This window comes from Thermobia domestica, chromosome 16, assembly GCF_964235325.1.
Source record: "Thermobia domestica chromosome 16, izTheDome1.hap1.1, whole genome shotgun sequence".
Classification (NCBI taxonomy): domain Eukaryota; kingdom Metazoa; phylum Arthropoda; class Insecta; order Zygentoma; family Lepismatidae; genus Thermobia; species Thermobia domestica.
Window position 1 is genome coordinate 95,833,833 of NC_137469.1, and position 24,866 is coordinate 95,858,698.

General features: G+C 36.1%; 1 protein-coding gene across 3 annotated transcripts in view; it reads right to left on the bottom strand.

Annotated features, from left to right (window-relative positions):
• Orc1 (origin recognition complex subunit 1) overlaps positions 1–24,454 on the bottom strand; it is a 128,797-nt gene extending 104,343 nt beyond the window's left edge. Inside the window, exons 1-2 of one of the 3 annotated variants that reach the window (XM_081742786.1) lie at positions 24,242–24,454; positions 8,910–9,037 (exon numbers count right to left, since the gene is read on the bottom strand). In XM_081742786.1, coding sequence (XP_081598912.1) covers positions 8,910–9,037; positions 24,242–24,339 — 226 coding nt within the window. In that variant the 5' untranslated portion in view covers positions 24,340–24,454. The remainder of the gene's footprint in view (positions 1–8,909; positions 9,038–24,241) is intronic. The other 2 variants (XM_081742784.1, XM_081742785.1) reach the window with 2 other exon arrangements.
• Between the last annotated feature and the right edge of the window lie 412 nt (positions 24,455–24,866).

A 24,866-nucleotide genomic window follows, 5' to 3' on the forward strand; every position in this document is an offset into this window, starting at 1 on the left:
TTCTCTGATTCTCACATTTATCAGCACCTGCTGTTTTTGGTATTGCCACTATCTTGCTGGTCTGGAAGTATGTAGGTAATTTTACACATTACATAAAATTAAAGAACAAAAAGGTAATTCTGCGTAACTGGAAGCATTACAAATTATTTTACGAGACACGAAAAATCTATGTCAATTTTCCTTTTATGCTAACAATTGTGTTATGTGTGCATACTAGTACTGTATCAAGTATTTTGCAATGTTGTCAATATGCGGAATTACTATTCTTGTTATTTGATTTTATATATGTGTGTAAAATTATCTTTAAAGATAGGCATATTGCCCAAGTGAGACTAATGCATAGTTCATTTCTTTTTTTAACGATATTTTAAGTGAAGTAGCTCAAGTGGGTAGAGCGTTCGCTTCGCATTCGGGAGGCCGTGGGTTCGATTCCCGCTGCCGACCAGCCTGACTGGGGTTTTCCTCAATCCTAGCAGGCAAATGCTGGGATGGTACCTACTAAATAGGCCCTGGCCGATACCTTCCCAAATCCTTTGCATTGTTGTTGTTGTTAGATATCCAGTATAAAATGGCCTCTGGTGATTGTTAAATAAATAAATAAATAAATATCTATAGTCTATTTATTTATGCAAGAACACTTTTCTATAAAAACAAGTTCATCAGGAGGGCAGCTGTTCAATTTTCTATTTTAAACTACTTACACTAAAGAGGAAGAATTTGTAATAAAGTGATTCGATCTTCATATGCTTGACTTCATCTCTCAGCTCACGAAAACTCTTATAAAGACACACTAAACTAGGCAGATCTGATTACATAACCACTTTTTTACATAGTATAAAAATGCATCTATCACTTCCTTTAAACAAACAGGTGCACCGCACGTTTGGAATTTTAAAGAATATGGCTCTAACTAGCAACTGAATGGAATAACAAACAGTGTTGGACCAAGAAGTGATATTTGCCTACAGAAGTTACATCACCTCAAATTCTGAGTAGAGTGTCCTTTTCAGCAAATTGATTGTACTATCATCAAACGAAGTTAAGGGAATGACAGCGTCTACTGAATCTCTGCGATATGAGTTAAAATTAAAACGTGGTTCTAGACTATTGGGACGACCTGCATATCATCTAATTCTTCTAGAAAAGTATTCCTATACTTTTTTTTTCTTAAAATTGTGTCCCTTTTAAAATCAGCATCGTTAACACGTCCGATAATATACACGATATCCTCTATCGACATAATAAGGAAACGTCCGTAAGAATATCACCACAAACTGCCACAAGTTTCTACCATCGTGTAGACTCAATAATGCTAAATCAGTGGAATTTCTTCTAATTTTGAGGTATTTTAGTTTAGTTCTATCAAGAAAAAATGCCATTTTTATGTTCCTCATATTTGAAATTAGTAAAATTTATTACCACTTAGCAAGAAAATTTATTCCTTATACTGTATATATCGGGTGTTCTAAAAATGGCGCCCAAGCAGGGGTAAAAGTGAGGGTAAACGCGGGGGGACGCCGTTCCCCACCTCAAAAAATATGTATGGCGTCCGACCAGTTCCTAAAAAATTACAACGGCAAAGATAGGCAGAGGGGACGGCGTGACGTCATGCCGTTATTTACCGTCCCCCAACCTCTTCAGATCCTCTTTTACCCCTGCGCCCACGGACATTTTTCAGGTCAAAATTATGTGAAAATGCTGTATTACGGTATACTCTCCGAAGCCTCCTTTAGTTGCTATGGGTAATCAAAAGTTTCACTATGTGCCAACATCGCAGATTAACTTGTAATTATTAACATTGCTTTACGAATTCATCAAGCAATTGCACCGATTGCTACGCTAATACGTGGTGTTAGTATCAACGTCTATCGACTTTAACTATCATTTGGAAAGAATCGATGTAAATATTTGATAGTTTGATAGTTCTACCCTATGGTTCTTCATCTGAGACGTTGCCACATAGTGCAATTCGCGTCTCGAGACGAGGACTCCAAAGGTATAATACAGGGTGCGGCACGTAAAACCGGGCCGTCGTAATATTCTGGTATATTGTGTTTTTGGCAACACTTAAATAATCTACCTTCCTACCAAGAGATGGCGTGTCGAGGTCGGGTTGACTTACGTGACCTGCAGCAGTCACGTGCAGCCGCAGCCAGTGAAACTTGTCGAAACCAGTTGAGAAAAAGGCCTCGTTGTGTTAAGCCGGGTGAGTGTCAGTGTGTGATAATGCCGTATTCGATACCCGAGCGTGTTGCCATTGTTGAAGGGTTCATTCTCACTGGATCTTTTGTGAAAACAAAGAATTTGTTTCGGGAGAATTTCCAGGACGTTCTGTGCCAGCAAAAAGCACCATTCAGGAACTGATTGAAAAATGGCGGCGTACAGGATCGGTTCAAAATGCTCCCAGGAACAGATGACCATCTGTCTGCACACCTGAATTAAAGATGCAGGTGGAGGAGATAATGACAAGAAGTCCTCGAAAGTCAGTTATGTTACTTTCAGCAGGACGGTACAACATGCCACACATCAGCTGCATCATTGTCCCTTGTGCATGAGATGTTTACACCAGAGAGGACAATCAGCAAAGGCTTGTGGCCTCCTCGGTCACCAGACATGTCCACGTGTGACTTTTACTTATGGGGACTGTTAAAGGGAAGAGTATACGAAACAAATCCACACACAATTGAAGAACTCAAGACCAGGATCCAGGATGTCACCAATAGCATTACAACACAAGAACTGACAAGGGTATATATGAATCTCCTCAATCGTGCTCACATGTGTGTTGAAGTGGGCGGAGGACACTTTCAGCACCTGCTGTGAAGGTGAGTAGTCATATTCAATACATTACATTTCATTTATGTGTTGTAGTTAATCATATTCAATACATTACATTTCATTTTATGTGTTCACTTTACGGGCCGGTTTTACGTGCCGCACCCTGTAGTTATATACGTTTTTTGCTTTGACTTGAGAATAGTGTTCTGTAGTCCGTGGGCGCCACTTTTAGAACACCCGATACACAGACGTTGTTCAGTCTTCATTTGGCCAATTTCGACTTACCTAAAAATTTAGAAGAATCCATGGTGCCAGGTCCGTAACTGCTCGACATGTTTCCCTTGGTTCCTAACAATAGCTCGACAGCGTAATTTCCACTGTACGAGTAATAGGCCTCTCTGAAGAACTGGGAGGGGAATCTTGTCCAATTCCCTTTCCAAAGTCCTTCCACAATTGTCACACGCCGTTTTCCCAAAGCCCGCTTTAGCAATCCAAATCCACAATAGTCCATAGGATTTGCATCTGGAGATTTAACAGGTACCTCATTGAAAGGTATCACCTGTATACCACTTGCCTCCTCCAACTTCCTGTAGAATGCGAGGAACGATCGTGAGGTATGTGATGAGGCCTTGTCCATGTGAATGTGCACCAGATTGGCGTCATTTCCGTACATTATTGGAATCTCATGCTCGTAGATCGGCCGCATGATCTGCTCCTGAAGTTCTTGGCGCCTTTTTCTCGGTACATGATGGCTCTCGGTTTGTCGCAGTCGGAAAAGTAAATCCATGCTTCATCGAGCGTTACGACGTACACTCATGTCCAAAATGATTGTCGCATATCTATAACTTTCTTGTAAGAAAATAATTTGATAATGATTTTGCAGGGTACTTTTAATACTGATACTATGTGTGGAGTCGGGAAATGTATATTTGTGATAAATTTCATAGGAAAATAATTATAAATACGAAAAGTAGAATGAGAAAAACAAAATGTTGCTAAATTGACAAGAAAGTTTCACTTTCGTTTTATTGTTCTTATTTACTGCTCTTTTGACATGAAATTTCCCACATACATATCTTTGCCGATTATACACATACTAACATTGTAAGAAATACCGGGCGAATTTGTTAGCAAATTATATTTCTACAACAACATATTTATAAACATGCGACAATAATTTTGGACATGAGTGTACATCCACCTTTGTTTTGCCAGATGCCGTTCATACAGCTTCCGGGCGTTACACTTTCATTCCTTTTGGTGGGCATCCGTGAGAAGATGGCCGCGAGCTTTCATGACTTTTTCCAGCTTGAGTTGATGGTGGAACGTCCGGCTCACAGTTCCCAAAGACACGTCAAGAATATTAGCCAAACACCTTTGTGTTGGCGGATTTTCTTGCATTGTCATTTTGCGAAATTTCCTCTGCATGGTGGAGGTGGCCTTGATGCATTCCCGCTTCCTAGGCAAATTCGTTGGTGATCCAAATGGTGGAGCTTCGTTGCCCTTGTACTTTTTAGTAACATTTTTTATTCCACTTAAACTGATGTTGCAACCATTCTTCTTGCACTGTTTACTAATGACAGAAACACTAAAGTGGGCGTCATAAAGAGCCGCAACATAGCCTTCCCAAAACCGGCTTAGTTTGGGCGGCATTTTGGTCACAGAGCGGAAACCCACACACTTGGAAACAAATTTAACACAACACTCACAACAATGGTCCTGTTTTGTGCGTTATTGTCGTCCGCGCGGAAAAACAACTCAGTTCCCAGGAAGCCACTGCACAACACTGCAGGACGTCACGAGCCAGGTCAAGTGAGTCCATTCTGCCCGGGAGGGGGAAGGAACGAAATCGGTCAAACGTAGACTGAACAACCTCTGTATATATATATTCGAATACAACAGGATTGACTTATAACACTAGTTAACAAAGGTTTTGTTACATAAAAGGAAATACCTGTTCTTAAAGGAACTTTTTGCGCTGAAATCGAATATGCACTCGGTTTTTCTCCATCACGTACGATTTTCCCGTAACAGAAGGATTTTCGGGAAAATCCCTCAAAAATTTCCCTTTTTGTTTATTTTACACCCCAAGATCTTGTCCCCTTGCATATACTAACATAGAAATTATACCTAAGTATACTTTGATTCATATTTAACAAACCCTCCAAGTTTCGTAATAATCGCTTTATTCTTTCTAGAGAAATAAATATGTTTGTATGTATACTGTGTGTACTGTTTATTGCACCTTATAGTAATGCTTTCAGATCTCTTAAGTTGAGGTAAAACGTTTTGCTTTATTACCACAAACACATATATAAAATATAATACAATATAATTTACAAGTGTGACAATTTACAATAAACAATAATACAAATGTACCAAAAGGTCATGAAAAGACAACTTCCATTGGGTTACAAAAACGTACACTACTTCCTTCTTTTGTAAGAAATGTTGCACTCTCTAACAAGACCCCAACAATAGTCCCCCATCATTGAAGGATCCCATCGTCCCTGGTACCTTTTCTCCATTGCCATTATATCTTGGTGGAATTTTTCCCCCTGTTCGTCGCTGAGAGCACCTAGGTTAGCAGGAAAGAAGCTGAGGTGGGAGTGCAAAAAGTGGATTTTTAAAGACATCCTACAACCCAACTCTTTGTATTTCTGTATCATGTCCTGTACGATTTCTGTGTAACTCTCAGCTTTGTTATTGCCCAGAAAGTTGCGCACAACACACTTAAATGCTGTCCAGGCAGCTAGCTCAGCACTGTTTAACTTGCTGTCAAAGATATCATCAAGCATTAATTTCCTAATTTGGGGACCAATAAACACTCCCGCTGAAATCTTAGCATCACTCAGGTTAGGGAACTTATCTCGCAAATACTTGAAACCTTCACCAGATGTGTCCATGGCTTTGACAAAGTTTTTCATAAGTCCTAACTTGATATGAAGTGGCGGTAGTAATATCTTATTAGGATCTACCAAAGGAGCGTATTTGACGTTGCATTCTCCAGGTACGTAATTCACTCTAGGTTCCCATTCCTTCACTTCATAATGTTTGTCATCAGCTCGGCTATCCCATAAACATAAAAAACATTGGTACTTCGTGTAACCGCACTGCAGTCCTAATAAAATACCAACTACCTTGAGATCACAACATATTTGCCAACAATGGTCCTTGTAATTTATAAGATTTAGCAAAGTTGACATGGTGTCATAGGATTCCTTAATCTTCACTGAGTGCGCAAGTGGTATAGAAGGTTTTTTATTTCCATTATGTAAAAGGACAGCTTTAAGGCTGACCTTTGACGCGTCGATAAATAACCTCCATTCTTCTGGAACGTAAGGAATTCCTAGCTCCGCCATCAACCCATTTATATCCGTACATACGCACACATTATCTTGCATTGAGAAATAGCTTGAAAATTGAACATGCCATTCTTTCTTTCTTTTGCATTCTGTTACATTTGATAACAAATATTGATAACCATTTCATGAACAAAACGAAAAAACTTGGAGAATTGTATATATATGTATTAAGATATACATATACTGTACGTTTAAAAAAAATATACGTTGGAAGTACATTCTATTTTTATACACGCTTCTAATTTACAGAGAGCAATACAAGTGTGTTGTTGACTATTGTAAATATTCATTTTTATGTCTGTGTTTGTAGTAATAAAGCAAATCGTTTTTACCCCAACTCAGGAGATCTGAAAGCATTACTGTCAGGTGCAATAAACAGTGCACACAGTATACATACAAATATATTTATTTCTCTAGAAAGAACAAAGCGATTTTTACGAAACTTTTAGGGTTTATTAAATATATATCAAGGTATACTTAGGTATAATTTCTATGTTACTATATGTAAGGGGACAGGAGCTAGGGGAATAAAATATCTGAAAAAGGGAAATTTTTGAGGGAATTTCCCGAAAATCCCTCAGTTACGGGAAAACTGTACGTGATGGAGAGAAACCGAGTGCATATTCGAATTCAGCGCAAAAAGTTCCTTTAAGATCAGGTGATTTTTCTCATGTAACAAACAAAAAGTTTAAATTTGTTAACTAGTGTAATCGAATAAATACGGAATGTCAATGCACGTAACGAATGAAGTATCTGCTCATTACAATTCTCACTTTACAAAAGCGCTGCTAATATCACGTTTTACGTTCTATAAAACACATCTGACTTACAGGTATGAGAATCAAACAGATATGTTGCAATACAATTCTCGTAATACGACTGATATAGAAAATATAAACACAAACCCTTCAAAATAAATCAATAATTTCACACAAATGAAAACACTATCGATCTAACCTGTGTTAACGTTTTACTTAAGCGGTATCACGTCGAAATTCGCTACATAAAATCACCTGCAGCATAGAAATGCGGTGCTAACGAAAAGCTGGATAGCTTGTATACGCTCAACTCATTTCAGAGTTAAGAACCTAACCACAAATCACGTCATCACACACTTTGGTACGACTTAATGCATCTGTTACCTATTATTCGATTTTCCTAACATTTAAGAACTTTTCAATTTCCCTGACATTAAAGAATTTTTCAATAATTTCTCTAATTTTCCCTCCCAAAAATTAAATCCCTGTCCTGGGGAAAAAAAGGCAGTTTTGTACCCTGTCCTGGATGTTGATCACGACCAAACAAATGTCCTGGTCGTTTACGATTTTTGTAGCACATCCATTTTCCATCAAAAGTGATAATCTAATAAGGAAAACCTTCCTCATTATCCTTTACACTTAAAAGAATTACACCCTTGCAGACAGTCATCCCTATAGGTTGGTGATACCTGTGTGGTACTCGAGCACAAATTTTTCATCTTACCAAGTACTCCGAGCCACCGAATGACGACAATGCGGTATATACTTACCTCCCTTGCAACTGCACGAAATGTTTTGTAATTGTACGACATTCCTGACCATCTCATCAGAACATACTGCTGGTCATTAGCAGAGAGGGATACTCTTTTTTAATATTGAGTCAAAGTCACGAAATTTCACAAATTTCATTCACCACTCCTGACCAAATACAGTGTTCATGTTTTTCGAAAACATATGTGCAGAATATCCCAATTTGAACTCGTAAAGAAAGAAAAAAAAATCATTTACAACTGTGTGTACAATTGGTTTTGTTTATTTATTGATTGATTTTTGAAAATGGATTTTTCAAAGCTGTTATGATCTACCAGAAGGGGAAGTGAAATTCTCACCAGCTCCATTCAATATTCATTCACATGAATTAATAAACCAGGACCTACAGAGAAAACATTGCCTAAGGAGGAGGACGAAGTATTTATTTATTACAGAATTGAAAGTAACGACGATCTTTTTTTTTTTGGGGGGGGGGGGCTAAGAGGATGCAATTTTTACTTTTTTCAATATTAAATCAGTTGTATCTCCTTTTATTTATTGTTTTTTTAAATAACAGTTTACACACAAAATTCAGATTTTAAAAATGTGACTAGGCCAAGAATTGAAATCAGAAAACTGGATAACTACTGTTCCTCCAACCACGACGCTATTCACTTCTTCTCAGATGAGCCACATACACGGACTCTCGAAGTTTTGATTCAGTCGTTTGAACCACCGGCTGAGTATGGACTAGGTATCATAGCAATTCGTACATCAGCACCGGAAGTCTTTCTATTCCTGACCCGGTCGAAGTTTTGAGTCTTTGTACAGTCAGAAACAATATTAAGTACAAGTTTGAGGTATAAGAAATAACATCTCCAACCTATACTTAATACTGTTTCCGACTGTACATTTCATTTGTACACCCGTAGAATATGGTGAAAAAAAAAAAAAAGTTTGCTTGCAATGTTTCTCATATAGATTAGACCGTTCTTTCAAGCATAAATTTCGGAGATGTCCCATATCTTGTAATGTGACTTCGTTAAAATAAGCAGCATTGTTAATCAGAACAAATCTTACGTCAATATTAAGGAATTAGCTGTAAAATACCCTTCTTGCAAACAAAATCACTTTGCAATCTGGCAATAAAAACAACATATTGAGGACGATAGTAATTTACATTGACAATAAAGCCTACTTCTAGAACCTTACGGCAAACAATTGCATTGTTTAAAAAGATGGAAAGAACTATACATACTTGTTTCATAAAGTTCTAAAATTTCGCCAATATCACAACCTTCTACGGTATCTGGTTCAACAGCATCAGCAGAAGAAATAAGAATAAAATCACCCAGCTTCGCACGGACGGATCCAAATTTAAATTCACTGCAACAGAAAAGTATAATTATTTCATCTGGACAACTACAATATAATGTAATCGCCAAACTAACCTCGGAAATAATATCCTTACCTTACATTCTGACATGAGAATCAGAACATACGGCTTCAGGACTTCTCTAGTCCCTTTATAAATGTATCTTGTACCGCTATACTGACTACTAAAACATGGCTATTGATTCTGTCCATCCATCAAAACACATGATTCAATACACAACTTTTGTAAAGAGAAAAAAACAATTCAAACCATAATTTGGTTAAAGATGTAAGCCTGGTTCACACGGTAGGTAGTTATACGTCATTGATGCACTTTACAACTTTATATATATATATGCGTTAAATATGATATAGTGACAAGAGTACAACATACTGTTACTAACAATGATAACGGAAATTATTGTGTAAAAATTTATACCGAAAAACGTTGCACCGACATTTAACCACTTATTTTAAAACAAGAACAACTAGCATTGCTGATGAGGGAAACAGTTTTTATGCAGCAGTTTTAACATTCACATGATGAAGGATCCGGTTGTGGTTGCGGAGGAGGATTGAAAACATTTAAATTGACTATAAGACTTGAGAAAGTGTAGCAAAAGTAAAAGAGAAAGCAAGCAGTGATGCATACATAAAAGAAAATATATTGATAAAGGGACCAAAGAAATTTTGAAACTTGTAATTCTCATGTTCAAATGCAGTATAAAAGTAACTTTTTCCAATACTATATATGCATTCCAGTGTCCATAAATATACACATCAATTTCTTTTATGTTCTTAAAGCAACAATCTAGGGAACACGGTTGTTTAGAGGAAAAGCGTTCACACCTAGTGCGAAGGGTTACTGGTTCGATACCAAGTCATATGAGTTTGCAATGGACAACTTCATGTCCGTAGATTCTCCCGTTTTCTCCCACAGTGTCACTCTTTCGGCCAATTCTTTCATAGTAATTTATTTTCAATATTCATCCGTCTCGTTTATAGCCTACAAGACTAATTTCATTTTCCTTTCTTCATAATATATGCACGTTATTGTCTATCAGCAAGATTATACTGGGTTCCTACTGATCTGGAGAAATCTATTTCCCTGACTTACATAACAGGTGTCAGATGACGTTGACACATAAATAAGGAATAAATAACGGTGAATATTTATATATGAGAGCATTTATTCTATAGAGACAAATAGTAACCAAGTGCTCGTACGTACATTCCATTTACCCCCCATAAAAATCTGAGCAACGTCCTATACTCTGATCATTAATATCTACCCTCAAACATCTGACAATTAATTACTCTGAAGATACGATACTTCTTATACATTCATTTAATAATGACACGGCTCTTTTAAAATATCCATATCCAGTTTGAATAAAGAACAGTTACTTATTTTTCACCGAAACCGGTTTCGATTTTCTCCAAAACTGGTTTCGGTTTCCGGAGAACAACGAAACACCAGTCTGGTCAGAAATAGAACAAATTTTGGAAAAAACCGGAATCGGTTTTGAAGAAAACCGAAATCGGACTAGGTAAAAAAACGAACCGATTTTAGAGAAAACCGAAAACCGAAAAACCGGTTTTGTGTCCACCACTAATTTATATCCAGTTTGAACGAAGATATCTTGCTTATTCAATACTGCATTATTATATTACCTACGAACATCTGACACTGAAACATATATTACATATGAGATATCTTCATATGTATATCTCTGTTTATTAATAAAGTAACAAGGCTACACTAAAATATCCACACTTTGTTTCAATTAAGATTTGTGACTTATGCAATATTGCTTATTTCGTTTTTAATGTCAACAATTTGAGTTGTAATCTCAGAAAACACACCTTTGCTCTTACAATTAATGTTAGAAAAAATAAATTTTATAAAATTTCCGATTTCCAATCTTTTTCCCTGAGTGTCTGTAACTTGCACCATTTTCCCTGACTTCCTTGACCAGTAGGAACCCTGTTGTAAGCAGGCTTTTTGAAATTTTGCCCAGCCCAAAATTCCCCAGTGTTTTTTTTTCTTTTTTCAAAGGGGGGGAGGGTAAAACCCACAATAAAACCCAAAAAGGCCCACTTCAAAAATATACTTCAAAACTTGGGGTGAAATAAAACTATGATTATAATTACTTTCTTGAATCGTACTTCTTAGTGTATGCCTAGTTACAAAATTGGCTTAGTATTTACCACCAGAACAGAATACTACTGAAAACAAAAAAGGTTCGGAATCATTCATAGTGAATTTTCTTTCTGCTCGGTCAAATTCGATGTAACACTGTTCAACTGTAATCTATTATATAAAAATGAAAAGAATTTTGTTTCTGCGCGCAACACGGGAAAACGATTTAACCGTTTGGAATGAATTTTCGGATACAATTATCACGCACCTCAGACTAGGCTTTTAATGAGATTACTTTGATTAAAGTGTGTGTTCTATGGAGGGAGCGGACGGTCAAAATCTTTGCGAAAATCTTAGTATCTCACGATTCTGTCAGGTTAAGAGGATGACATTTTTTATGTAAACTTCCCATTAAAAGGAAGTGACCCGTGTCCCAGTGTTTTTGAGAGTTTTCATTTTAAGTGGGGAAGGGGAGCATTTTCTATAATTTGAAAGCGATGCTGCCTGTTGTTCCTGATAGCATCACACAGAGAAATGGTTAAGCAGTTTGAAATGAATTTTCGAACACACAATAGTTCGTACCTACCGGAGCTGGGATTTTTATATTACCTAGCTTCAAGGGTGTATCCTAAGAAAAGGAGTAGAGGAAGTTTAAAATTCATGTAAAATAAATAAATATATCACGAACCCGCCAAGTTACGAAGATGAAACTCGGTATATAAATCCTCATTAAAAATAAATAGGCATGTGTCCCAAAGTTTTTGAAAATTTTCGTTTTAAGGGGAGGAGGTGATTTTCCATAATTCCTTTGTTTCCATTGAAAGCGATTTTGCCCGTTGTTTGTGATCGCATCACTGGGAAACGGTTGAACAGTTTGAAATGAATTTTGGAACATAGCTCATTATTATTATTTATTTATTGTGTTACTTTAAGGGACACATCGTAATGGAAGTAAAGGGGGCTCAAAATTTTAGCCAAAATTACAGTATCTCGTGAGCAAGTCAAGTTAGGAAGATGAAATTTGGTATATAAACACCTCACGAAAAATAAGGGGACATGTCACTTTCTGTTTTTTAAAATTTTAATTTTAAGGGAAGAAAGAAGGTGTTTTCTATAATTTCTTTCTTCACATTTAAATGGAAGACATATGTTGTTCGTGATCGTGTCACAGGAAATGGTTCAACAGTTTGAAATGAGCTTTAGAAATAGTTATACCTACCTCAAGCTGGGATATTATTATGTAATTTTCCTTAAAGGGCGTATTCTACGGGAGAGGGAGTTAAAAATTCATGCCAGAAACAAAATATCTTACGGAGTTTTTATCATTACACTTTAATTAATATGCGTATCCCTAAAGGGTAGAGGAGGTTCAACTATTTTCCTTGAACCTAATTCTCCCTGAGCAAAGAACGGGCACTTCAGGTAGTATGGAATCAAAACTAATGCGGCTACATTTCCTTTAATTTTGTTACATATTTACGTAAACAGATTAAATATCTTTTAGTGCAGTCAAATTAGCAAAAAGTAACAAATTGGTAAGTAACAAGCTGAAAATTGGTACAGATGTTGGGAATGATGTTCTAAACAACATTTTAAAACTCCCCTGAAATCCCACGTGATCTTCGCCGCCATGTTGGAAAATGGTGGCTGGAAGTATCAAATGAACAATACACAGATAAAAATAGCAATATCTTCGCTACGGTTGAACATAGAGAGATAAAAACTTAGTGTCGTTTTATAGAACATAGATAACACAATATTTTTTAAAGAGAAACAATTTTTCATAAAATGCATACTTTTATAAATATATAGCTCTAAATTCTAAAATTCCGAAAACTACCGTCAAACTGATTTACAATTTTATTAAACTTAGGAAGTAAATATTAACAAGTTAAAATTTGACATATATGTTGATACAGATTATTTAAAAGACATACAAAAAACCCACAACTTCTTCGGTCGCCATATTGGAAAATGTCAAAATGTCCGAAGTAATTGAATATTTTGTTAAGTGAAATACAAAATCTGGACCGGGCTAAATATTTGAGAAACTGTAAATGCAGTCGATCCGAAGTCAATTGTGATCAATGGTGGTGCAAGGGGGAAAACGTTATGACGTGTTTAAGGTTGTCCTCCATCTTGGTGACCGCCATCTAGGAATCAACTTGTTTATTTTAAATAACAACATGGTCATGTGACATATTAAACAACATCCTCGTTCGAAGAGAAACCCAATGGTAAGATTAATTTTCCAAAACCTGCATCAGTTTTGAAGTTGTGAATAGATTTAGGATATGTTATATGTGAAATGATATGAAATGGGCTGTGCAAAGTTTCAAATTGAAAGATAAAGTAAAAAACAAGCTTTGTAACATCTCACATTACGTATTCTTTAATAACCTGGAAAAGAGAGAGCTAACACATATGAGACACTTATAATCACATGACATGCTCAGCATGCCCACCGTTCTGTTCTATGCATATCCTTAACCGTGAGAACCAGTGCTTGTGTACTCTGCGAAGCATGGTTGGTGATATTTATTCACAGGCCGTAATGATTCTCCTTTTCAGGTAGCCAATGTCAATAATTTTACACTTTTAAACAATAGCTTTAAAGTTTCCCTAAAGATAGAAATCCAAAGGAGATAGGTCGGGGGACCTTGCTGGCCATTCAACTGGTCCATGCCGACCTATCCAACAACCGGGAAAGAATTTATTGAACCATCGATTACATTACCACCAAAATGCGGGGTGCCCATCTTGTTGCAAATATTGATGAAATCACCCTTGCTCTTCCAACAAAAGTGGCATAACAGTGTTTTCAAGCATGTCTCCATATTGCGCAGCATCCCAGGTTCCATCAATGAAAACAGGTCCAATAAATTTCCGCCCCATACTGCACACCACACCATTACCTTACCTGCATCTTGCATCTTTGATGCATTTATCTAATTAAAATTTGTATTAACCCTGTACCGAACATTTGCCCAATACCGAGAAATCCTATTGTAAAGCATATTTTTTCAAAATCTGCAACGTTTTGAAGTAGCAAATTGATTTAGGCTAGAATATGTTATCATTTAGACTTAAATTCTTTGCTATGTGTGGAACATTGTATAGACGGGAACAGAGTCTCTCTTTTTCTATTTTCTTGTAGGTAGGACAGGGTGCTAATTCGAGAGGAAAGAATGGAAATTTTCCTTTAGGCCGGATGATGCAGTTCAGCAATAACATCCGTCTTCAAAGAGCAACATCCTAATCGCGAGCCGGTGACAAACCATGTTGTCATTTAAAATAAACAAGTTGATTCCTAGATGGCGGTCACCAAGATGGCGGAGGACAACCTTAAACACGACATAATGTTTCCACACTTGCACCACCGTTGATCGCAATTGACATCGGATCGACTGCATTTACAGTTTCTCAAATATTTAGCCCGGTCCAGATTTTGTATTTCACTTAAAATATTCAATTACTTCCGACATTTTGACATTTTCCAATATGGCGAACGAAGAAGTTGTGGGATTTTAGTATGTTATTTAAACAATCTTTATGAACATCTATGTCAAATTTTAACTTGTTAATGTTTAATTCCTAAGTTTAATAAATTGTAAATCAGTTTGATGGTATTTTGGGAATTTTAGAATTTAGAGCTAAATATTTGTAGAAGTATGCGTTTTATGAAAAATTGTTTCTCTTTAAAAATATTGTTATCTATGTTGTGTAAAACGACACTAAGTTTATCTCTTTATGTTCAACCATAGCGAAGATATTGCTATTTTTATCTGTATATTGTTCATTTGACACTTCCAGCCACCATTTTCCAATATGGCGGCGAAGGTCATCTGGGATTTCAGGGGACTTTTAGTATGTTGTTTAGAACATCATTCCCTACATCTGTACCAATTTTCAGCTTGTTACTAATTTGTTCCATTCTTCATTAAAATTTGAGCTTCAATGTGTCAGTTAATTAGAAATCGAGAACGCTTCATTTAAAAAAGGAAAATGAAATGAAATCTTTGAGGTTTACGTCCCACTGTTATGCCGGTTAGGCTAAACGAGACGATGATTATGAGAAATGAGTGAAAATGGTGGAATGAAGAAAGCGAGAGGAAACGGGAGAACCCCAAGAAAACCCACGAGCACGGTGTTTGTCCACCACAAAGTCCACACGGCGAGAGCTGTTTAAAAAAGGATATTACTAAAGATACACCTCTATTTTCTCAACACTAACGGCAATCAGATTATGGAACTCCCAAATTATTCTTGCGTATCTAATGGAGTATGTGAAGCACAGTACACTTATTGTATGTCACAAAACCCTTTTAATCGTAAAATATATTGTAAGAAACCAAATTGGCAACTGAAAATGAGAAAAAATCCATTTCCAACATTTTAGTTCTTAAAAAAAAATATTTGTTTGTAGAAAAACAACATCCATTCAATAAAGCCATTTTTTATATCTCTAGTTCCTGAATTTGAGGAACTATCCCAGTATTTGCCTGGCGTGTTTTGAGTGAAACCCAAGGCAGCTGATTCAGGGATTTCCACCTCTTTCTTACTCTAGAAAATTGAGTACTTCCTTCTTTCTAGAAATCGAAATGCGAATGTCAATGGTGCTAAGTGTATCCCACGAAACGCGTATGGGAACTTCAAAGATTCCTTGTGCATCATTTTTTTTTTTTTTTTTTTTTTTTTTTTTAATGTTTTGTTTTGTTACTTCAAAGTTTAGTTCAATTTCTCATGATTATACCCCAGGGCTAAGAGAGACTGTGATGATATGGATAATAATGGTGGCATGACGAAAGTGGTAGGAAAAGAGAGAACCCCGAGAAAACCTATGCACACGATATTTGTCCACCACAAAACGCAGTTGGCGGAACTTGAGATCGAACTAGGAATCCGCTCAAAAAGTGAACTACCATGGTCCCACAAGGGAATTCCATAGTTTCATGTGTACAGTAGAACATAGATGCTTAAATGGTATTTTAAGTACGAATATGGCTTTAAATATACATACAACATTTAATTAAACCCAATATTACCCAACAAAAGGCAATTTTGCCCAATAAACCCAATTTTACCCAATAAAACCCACTGGGCTGGGCTTTTTTAAAAAGACTGGGTTTTTCACAACTCTGGTTGTAAGAGTGATTGACTGATTTCAATTTTAGCGTTCCTTTAAAATGATGGAACTATAATGTGACGTGAACCTACAGCTTATCATAGAATCCATACCACAAAAGCTTCTATTGAAAATCAAACACGGGATTTCGCCCCATGGACACGGCTGGAGCTAATAATAAGCTCGGAAGTCCTGATGTCAATGACAAGTGGATGATGGTATTCGAAATGCGAGAGAGGTGGTACACTGATTGAGTTGGAAAGTCTTTAGGAAAATACACCTTTGAGCAAACCAAAACTCTGTCTGGATTGTCTTGACACAAAGGACAGAACCTAAGAGCAAGTTTCTGTTACCGCGGCGATATTTCGAGTTCATTAAGGATTAAATTATAGAACCAGAGAACAATGGAAATGAGAAACCACTTTAAAGGACTCAAATGTGTTTTATAAGTCCCACCTGATATACGTGCGGCAGAAGTGAAAAGATGAAGCCGAGGTAAACGAACCTAGACTTGTATCCGAACTGGTAAGATTTTACTTTAAAATATCTATGAGATGATTTGATCCCTTAGTAACTCATTCAATAGTCACTCCATTATTATAACTAGACTTCGGATTTTTGCATATTTGCATGTTTTTTTTTTTTTTTTTTTTTCTGATGTGATAATGATATGCTCTTTAAACAGAAATTCGTTTCAACTGTTTTGGGGTAAAATAGTAGAGTTTTATAGTGCATATATTTGCATATTTCGGAGGTTTGTGCGTGTTTATGTCGTTATTGCATATAAATGCATATTTAAAGAAACGACCAAATTGATAATTTTTAATGTACATACGAGTCGTACAATAACTTTCGTCATAAATGGAATTCCAAGTTTCTAATGTAAATAGACTTAAGACCTTGAAATGGTTCATTGTTGTCGGTTTCGAACACCTTCCAAGGTCATGTAAAAGGAGAATAAGAAAGGGGTGAGTGATTCATCCTCCTGGCAATGATGAATGATTGACACCTTTTATAGATATATAACGGTGTCAAATCACCTATAACAAAATTTCCACGTCACCCATCTCGGAAGTTAAAGTTGCTACCGTTGTGTGTGTGTGGATTTGAAATTATATGGTCCTGTGGCAGGACAAAAATACCTAAAGAAATATCTTCTAGAAGGTATCTTCTGACACAGGGTCCATTTAGTTGCAGTGCGACATCTTCAAATTGAATTTTAACTAGCTCAGAATTTTGTCTATTTTTGTCCAACCTAGAACAAATTTTGTACGATTCAAATTAACAAAGGAAGAACATTTCAAAATTTGGGCCACTTTGATCACCTATAGTGCGGCATCTTCAAATCTGCAATTTAACTACCTCAGAATTTTGTTCATTTTTGTCCACCCAAGATTTTTTCTTTTTTTTTTTAATTCAAGTAAACGAGAGAGGACAATTTAAAAATTTGGCTACTTTGATGACCTGTAGTGCGAGATCTTCAAATTCGAAATTTAACTTGCTCACAATTTTGTCCAATTTTCGTTCATTTTTGTCCACCCAAGAAAAAAAAATTGAAAATTCAAAAAAACGAGGTAAGGCCATTTAAAAATTTGGCCACTTTGATGACCTGTAGTGCGACATCTTCAAATCTGAAATTTAACTACCTCAGAAGTTTGTCCATCTTTGTCCACCTAAGAATTTTTTTTTGTAAAATTCAAGTAAAAGAAGGAGGGCAATTTCAAAATTTGGCCACTTCGATCACTTGTAGTGAAAGAGCTTCAAATTTGAAATTGAACTAGCTCACAATTTTGTCCAATTTTCGTCTATTTTTGTTCACCCAAGAAACATTTTTGTACCATTCAAATAAACGAGGGAGGGCTACTTCAAGATTTGGCCACTTCAATCACCTGTAGTGCGACAGGTTCAAAATCTGAATTTTAAATAGCTCATAATTTTGTTTGATTTTAGTACCTTTTTGTACCACCAAGAAAAATTATGTAAAATTGAAATAAACGAGGGAGGGCCATTTGGAATTTTGGCCACATCAATCAGTGTGACATGCTCAAATTCGCGTTTTAACAAGCTTAGAATTTTGTCCAATCCTTGTACCACAAACAAAATATTTTGTACCATCGAAATAAACGAGGAAGGTCATTTCAAAATTTGGCTTCTTTGATCACCTGTAGTGTGACATTTTCAAATTCTAATTTTAATTAGCTCAGGATTTTGTCAATTTTTGTACATTTTTGTACCACAAAGAAAAAAATTTTCAACGCTCAAATTAACAAAGGAGGATCATTTCAAAATGTTAGCCACTTGGTTCACCAGTAGTGCAACATCTTTAAATTCTAACTAGCTTAGAACTTTCACTGTTTTTTGTAGAGTTTTGTACCATCAAGCTATTTAAAGTTAAAATTCTAAGCTAATTAAAATTCAAGTTTAAAGATGTCTCATTACAGGTGATCGAAGTGGTCAAATTTTGAAATGAACCTCCCTCGTTCATTTGGATGGTATATACCTTTTTGTTGGGTTCAAGAATGTAAAAAACTGGACAAAATTCTAAGCTTGTTAAAATTCGAATTTGAAGATGTCGCACTACAGGTGATCGATGTGACCAAAATTTCAACTGGCCCTCTCTCGTTTATTTCAATTGTAAAAAATTGTCTTCGTGATTCATCAATGTACAAAAAGCGGACAAAATTATGAGACAGTTAAAATTCGAACTTGGAGATGTCGTACGACAGGTGAGCGAAGTGGCCCAAATTTTGAAATGGCCTTCTAGTTACCCACTTTTCGAAAAAAAAAAAAATGTATCGCTTCTGTGTGCAACCGTTTTGTCGCAAAAAATTCGAGAAATTGCAAAATTTTCAAATATCGCCATTTTTTCGAAAATACCATATTTTAAAATTCCGAAATTTTGTCAGATGGTTCAACCTTACATGAATAATAAACACACCAAATACCATTCTCGACCAATGCTTCATGAATTAGCTACAGCCTTTTGAAGTTAGCGAAGTTTCGTTAACTTTGATGTCCAGTTAGCAACTCTGGAAACAATAAAAGTGCAATGATTTGATGATGTTTGTGGTTCACATTATTCATTAAATGAAGAATAAAAGGTTTTCTTGACTGGTTTTTATTATTTTGATTAAAAAGGCTGTCTGAAATAGTAAAATGATCCTCCCCCCCCCCTCCGCTGTTTTCTTAAACCGAAGTAATCTGAGATGTAAATTACGATGACAAAAAACACAAATTTTAAATTTACCTGAAATGGCCATCCAATAAATTCTGATGGTCTATAAAAAGCCTGAACTATTACCTCAGTGATGACTTGGAATGATCCAGACAAAGTCTCAATTAAGTGCGATGTCATTACAGTGATCGAAAAAGAACAAAAAGTTATTATAAAAAAAAAAAAAAAAAAAAAAAAACATTTTCTTATGCGTTCCATCAAAGAAATTTACGGACTTCTTAAACTGAACAATCCCAGCATAAGAATGGGTCAATCGGAATTTTATAGTATTCGACTAAAGTGGGTCAGTCCGCAACATGCGACGGAAGTGTGTGTGTGTATTGTGCAAATTTTAAGTTAGCTGCTACTGCGTTGCAACAAATCAAAGATGCTGCCTGTATTGAAGCTGTCATGAGTGACCTATTTCCTTTAGTAGTATGATCCGTAGAAAATGACACTTGTCTTCTTCAGGAATGTGGTGCACGCCCGTAACCAGAGGGGGCTAGTGGGGTCTGCCCCCCCCCCTAAACTTTTTGTGTCCTTCCAGACCTTAACACAAAATGCTATTATTAATACAAAAAACACAATTTAGCTATTTGTATTGCCCTCCTAACATATTCATGTCCCTCCCAAACCTCTGTGGCTGGTTGCGGGCCTGATGTGGTGAATGTCCTGGAGTGGAAGGAATAAGTGTGGAGTCTAATTATTGATCCTGATGAAAATGAAAGTGTTACGTATGCCATATGGGAAAACAATGATCTCGTTAAAAAACTGTGCCACTTACTGTTTTTGTATCGTAGATTGCTGGTTTTACTGTAAGAATTTGAAATTCATGACTACATCAAAGTTCAGTTATCACCGGAATATGAAACAACTGACAGTTTTGTTGTAATAAACGACGATAAAACACACGATTCGGCTCATGTACTCATAGCCATAGACAAGATTCTAAAAGTACTCGAAGAATAGCGAAAATATAGGTTATAGAAAAAGGTTCGAATACGTGAAAGTAAGTGTCTACAATCTCCCGTTCCGTGTCAAGTGATTTCTGATGGTGTTGCATCCCCCTTTAAAAATCACTTTCAGATGATCGAGATGCAGACAGGTTCGATAAAGCAGTCTTTTTCCAGTGAAAATGGCCATGCAATGGTCTTTGCGACGGTGTGTGTGTGTGGAGGGGAGGGTTGTAAAGAATGAGGCAATGCGGCATAACCTTAGGCGAAAATAGATACACAGTACTAAAACCGCAGAAGAATTCGTGAATATAGTGCAAGTACAAACTCCGGGTATTACTCTCGTTTTGTTGCCTGGAACTGAATTCGACAACTTCCGGAAGAAAAAAAAAAAAAAAGCAAGAATGGGAAAAGTGTGCGACCGGTAACTGGTATTCAACGAAATCGCCTTTGGCTTTCGGAAAATGGCGAAGTTTTTATGGCAGTAACAGTCACCATAAACTAACTTCATGCTTCCCCCAAATTCGAGCTTCTGCAATTCAAAATGTAGATTTAAGAAGTTTGAAAAAAGGAACTTTTGTTACATACATATACGTATGATAACCAGTGATGCGTAGCAGAAATATGAATAAATCATGAATTACATGAAGTTGAAGTGCTGTTTAGCCTTCCACATGGACCTTCAGCAGGGTACAGGTTTCCCGAGGAGTATAAAAGAAGTGAAAATAAGTGTTTTGTGACTATCGATAATGTGCTACGCAGGGGCGGATCCAGGACAGACTTTTTTTTTTTTTATATATACTCTAAGGTTGAACCATCTGACAAAATTTCAGAATCTTAAAATATGGTGTTTTCGAGAAAATGGCGGTTTTTTGAAAATTTTGCAATTTCTCGAATTTTTTTTTGCGACAAAACGGTTGCACACAGAAGCGATACAATTTTTTTTTTTTTTTCGGAAAGCGGGTAACTAGATCTTACCAACCTTGAAAACAGAATTTTAAAATTCGAACCGGAAGTGCTCGAAAAAAATTCGTAAACTTCGACTTTTAAGATAAACTGACGTTCATTTGTTAATTTATGCATAAAAAGATGCGCATGCGCAAACCAAACTATAATAAAGTATAGTTTATTTATATACCTATGTACATACCACAACAACTCTACCTGTCTCCATAGCTGAATGGTGGGGCACCGAAGTTGACCATTTTCCAGGTCTTCTATAATTCATAAATTGTACTCCCCGTCTTTGATGGACCATTACTTGGCGTGAAATTTTTTTTCGGCAAAACAAAAAATATGGGTCTCTTGAAAAACATGTCTAGTTGCTATAAAAAAAAGTTTCAACAATATCTAAGATGGTGATGGTACTTTTTTTTTTTTTTTTTTTTTTTTTTTGCCTGAGTTGAAATGGAAGGCACCGTAAAGACTTGCCCGTAGCGCTTTAGAATTTATTTCTTAGGATACAAGACAAATTCATGGGTGAAAATTCTCTTAACGATAACTTCCTCTTACAGGTATAAATACAAATCCGAACGCATTTCACAAAACGATGTGCAAATACTGCAACAAACTTGTGCTAAGTGGTCGCTAAAAGCAAGAATGCCATCTAACAGAGTTATGACAAGCGCAGCACGGAGCAGGCGCGTCAGCGATGGAAAATATAAGCTTAAACGATGATATGCCCCCCCCCCCAAAAAAAAAAACTTGATACCGCATGAAAACATATACTTAGAGCTCTTATAATGGTTTCACACTTGTAAAGGTAAAATACTAGATTACTACATTGTGAAAAAATTCCACGGGCAGTTGAATATAATATTCTACACTATCCACTTTCCTATTCATTCACTCATTTCAACCGAAAATTCATTATTTTTTTTTTTATGATGGACTGTTCTTAATCAATACCGGTAAGATAGCTTGTAGTAAAATATTTCAGTTCAACGTCCCACGTTTAAGCAACTTAGGCTACGGCTCTAGTTTGTAGTGATCACAGGTTGGTGAGTGATCTTTACAATTTTTGGAGGTTAACTGCTGTATCGCCGGACCAATTTTAGGAAATTTACAGGGTCAGCTGGAAAATTTATTGTGAGGAAGAATGAGTGAAGTCAGGTAAGGGGAAATTAAAGTTAAAGAAATGGTTGTATTTTTTAGTTGTAAGCAGCACTTTACGTAGAGGCGGGTGGACTATTTTGCAGAAATGTACACATCTTTAGTTATACTGTTTCATAGATTGTAATATGTAGGCACAGAAAAATTTGGGCATGTCTTTAACTTACCCACTTCATGTCGAGAACAGAAGCCAACCAACCCCTGCGGGGCTTCTAACCCGTTCCTACTACTACTACTGCATACCATTATGTTTTCCCGGTAAGTCTTTACTTTGACTCCAACTGTGACTTGAATCGGTTGTTATAGGTTCAGTCACTTCCTGCAAGTGTTTGTGCGTGAGTCACTTGTTGGAACTGTTCGTGCCTTTGGTGTGACGTCTTAGTTCATATTTTTCCCACTACGTGTCTGTGTAGTCATATGGTAGTTTGTTAGTGTGATGTCACATGTTCTGTGTGCATATATGTGTGCACTGCTGTTTGTGGCATGCGGGAAGCGCGTAATTGAATTGGTTGAATTGAGTTAGAGAAAACCTATCATGGTTGTGGTCTAAAGCTGAAGATATTTTCGACGTATGGTAAAAGTGGACGTTTATTGGTTTTTCTTGTTTGTAATAATAGCAAGTGTGCTCGGTTTAATAAAACGACGTGTGTGCGGAAAGGAACATTTTTCAGTAATGTTGAGTATTGCGCATGTGTTCTTGGTATCTTATTTTTTCGTGTGTGGAATCAGCAGTTATGAGTTCATTATTCATGAGTGTTGTTCTATGGCGAAATGGTGAGTGTTTTCTTTTTTAATTCATATTATTTTTATCCTTGATTTGTTTTGCATTTGAGTATTAGGCAAAGAATTTGTTTTGCTACTGCTTGTCCTATTGTCTTGTTGAGATGTATTTTTTTTTTTCTTTTTTGTCATGCACTGATTTATGATTAGAGACGAGTATTTCTTTTTTAATTTTTTCCTTCTTATCTTATCTTTATAGTAGTGGTGTGATTATTTATTATTATTTTGGATGTTTTTATGGTACTTGAGCGGGGGGTTTGGGGGGCGGTAGCCCCCCATTTAGATCTCAAAATTCATAGTCACCGCTTCACCTGAATTGATGTTTAGTAACATTGTGACCCTTGTACTTATAGTATAATTCTTAACTTCGTATAGTAACATTGTGGCCCTTGTACTTATAGTATAATTCTTAACATCGTACATTACTTTCACTGTGTTAGTAATTGTAATCGATTCATGTGATCCGGTTCCGGGAGCAGTTTAGGAATGATTCCTAAACTGCTCCGGGAACCGGATCACATGAATCGGTTGAAGTCACAGTTGGAGTCAAAGTAAAAATTTGCCGTTTTCCCGAGACGCACATTTCATGAAAGAATTTTCAATAAATTATTTCTGGCGGTCCACCTGGCCTTTACGTATCCTCTGTTTGATATTGTCATATCATCCATCGCAAATACATGTATTTTGCAAGAGCATACAGAGTTAGTAAAAGTATTATAATCTTATCACTAATAATTTTGAATAGTGTCTTTAAATTTCGCCTGCAACACTTCAGTGCAGGAAATGTTTAACACCAATTACTAAATGTGAAAGAAATCTAAAAACTGAGATAACTTAATTTTCGTACTAATAATTGTTGGAGAAAAAGTAAGTGAAAAAACGCACTTACTTGTAAAACGTTAAACATTCTCTTTTCCTTGTCTTTGCAGACTTTATACATTCGCCTATCCATTGCACTTTCTTATGATTACGGAAGTGATATTTCATTGTTCTGAACTAAATCATTTAAAAAGTTTAAAACACTATACGAAAAATTAACACTTCACACGAAAATAACAATTCCCTCCACATGCACCATCCACAGTATAGCCAGATCATTACAGAAATAAACACAAACCTTTCACATTAAATTTCCCTTCTCAATAATTGTACTAGGCACTATAATTTATTTGTACGTTCTTCATAAGGAAAAAAAAAAAGAGATTTGTTTGTATTAGAAAAATATTGGAAGATTTTTTTCACAATGTGCTGGTGCATGTCATTATACTGCGTAGGGTACAAATATTATGGTAAACTATCAGAAAAAGACAAACGTTTTAAGGCCTATAATCATGTGTCATTCAAGCGTGTATCATTCTTTTCTACCAAGGTTTCTTTTGGTTTACGTGTTTGAAGCAACATATTCAGCTATTAAACAGTAAAAGATGTTTATTACTGACTTGTTGATTAAACCAAGCGACATTTGTGTGTCTATTCCATGAAAACTTCCGTAAAACTTTAATATCTATCCATGC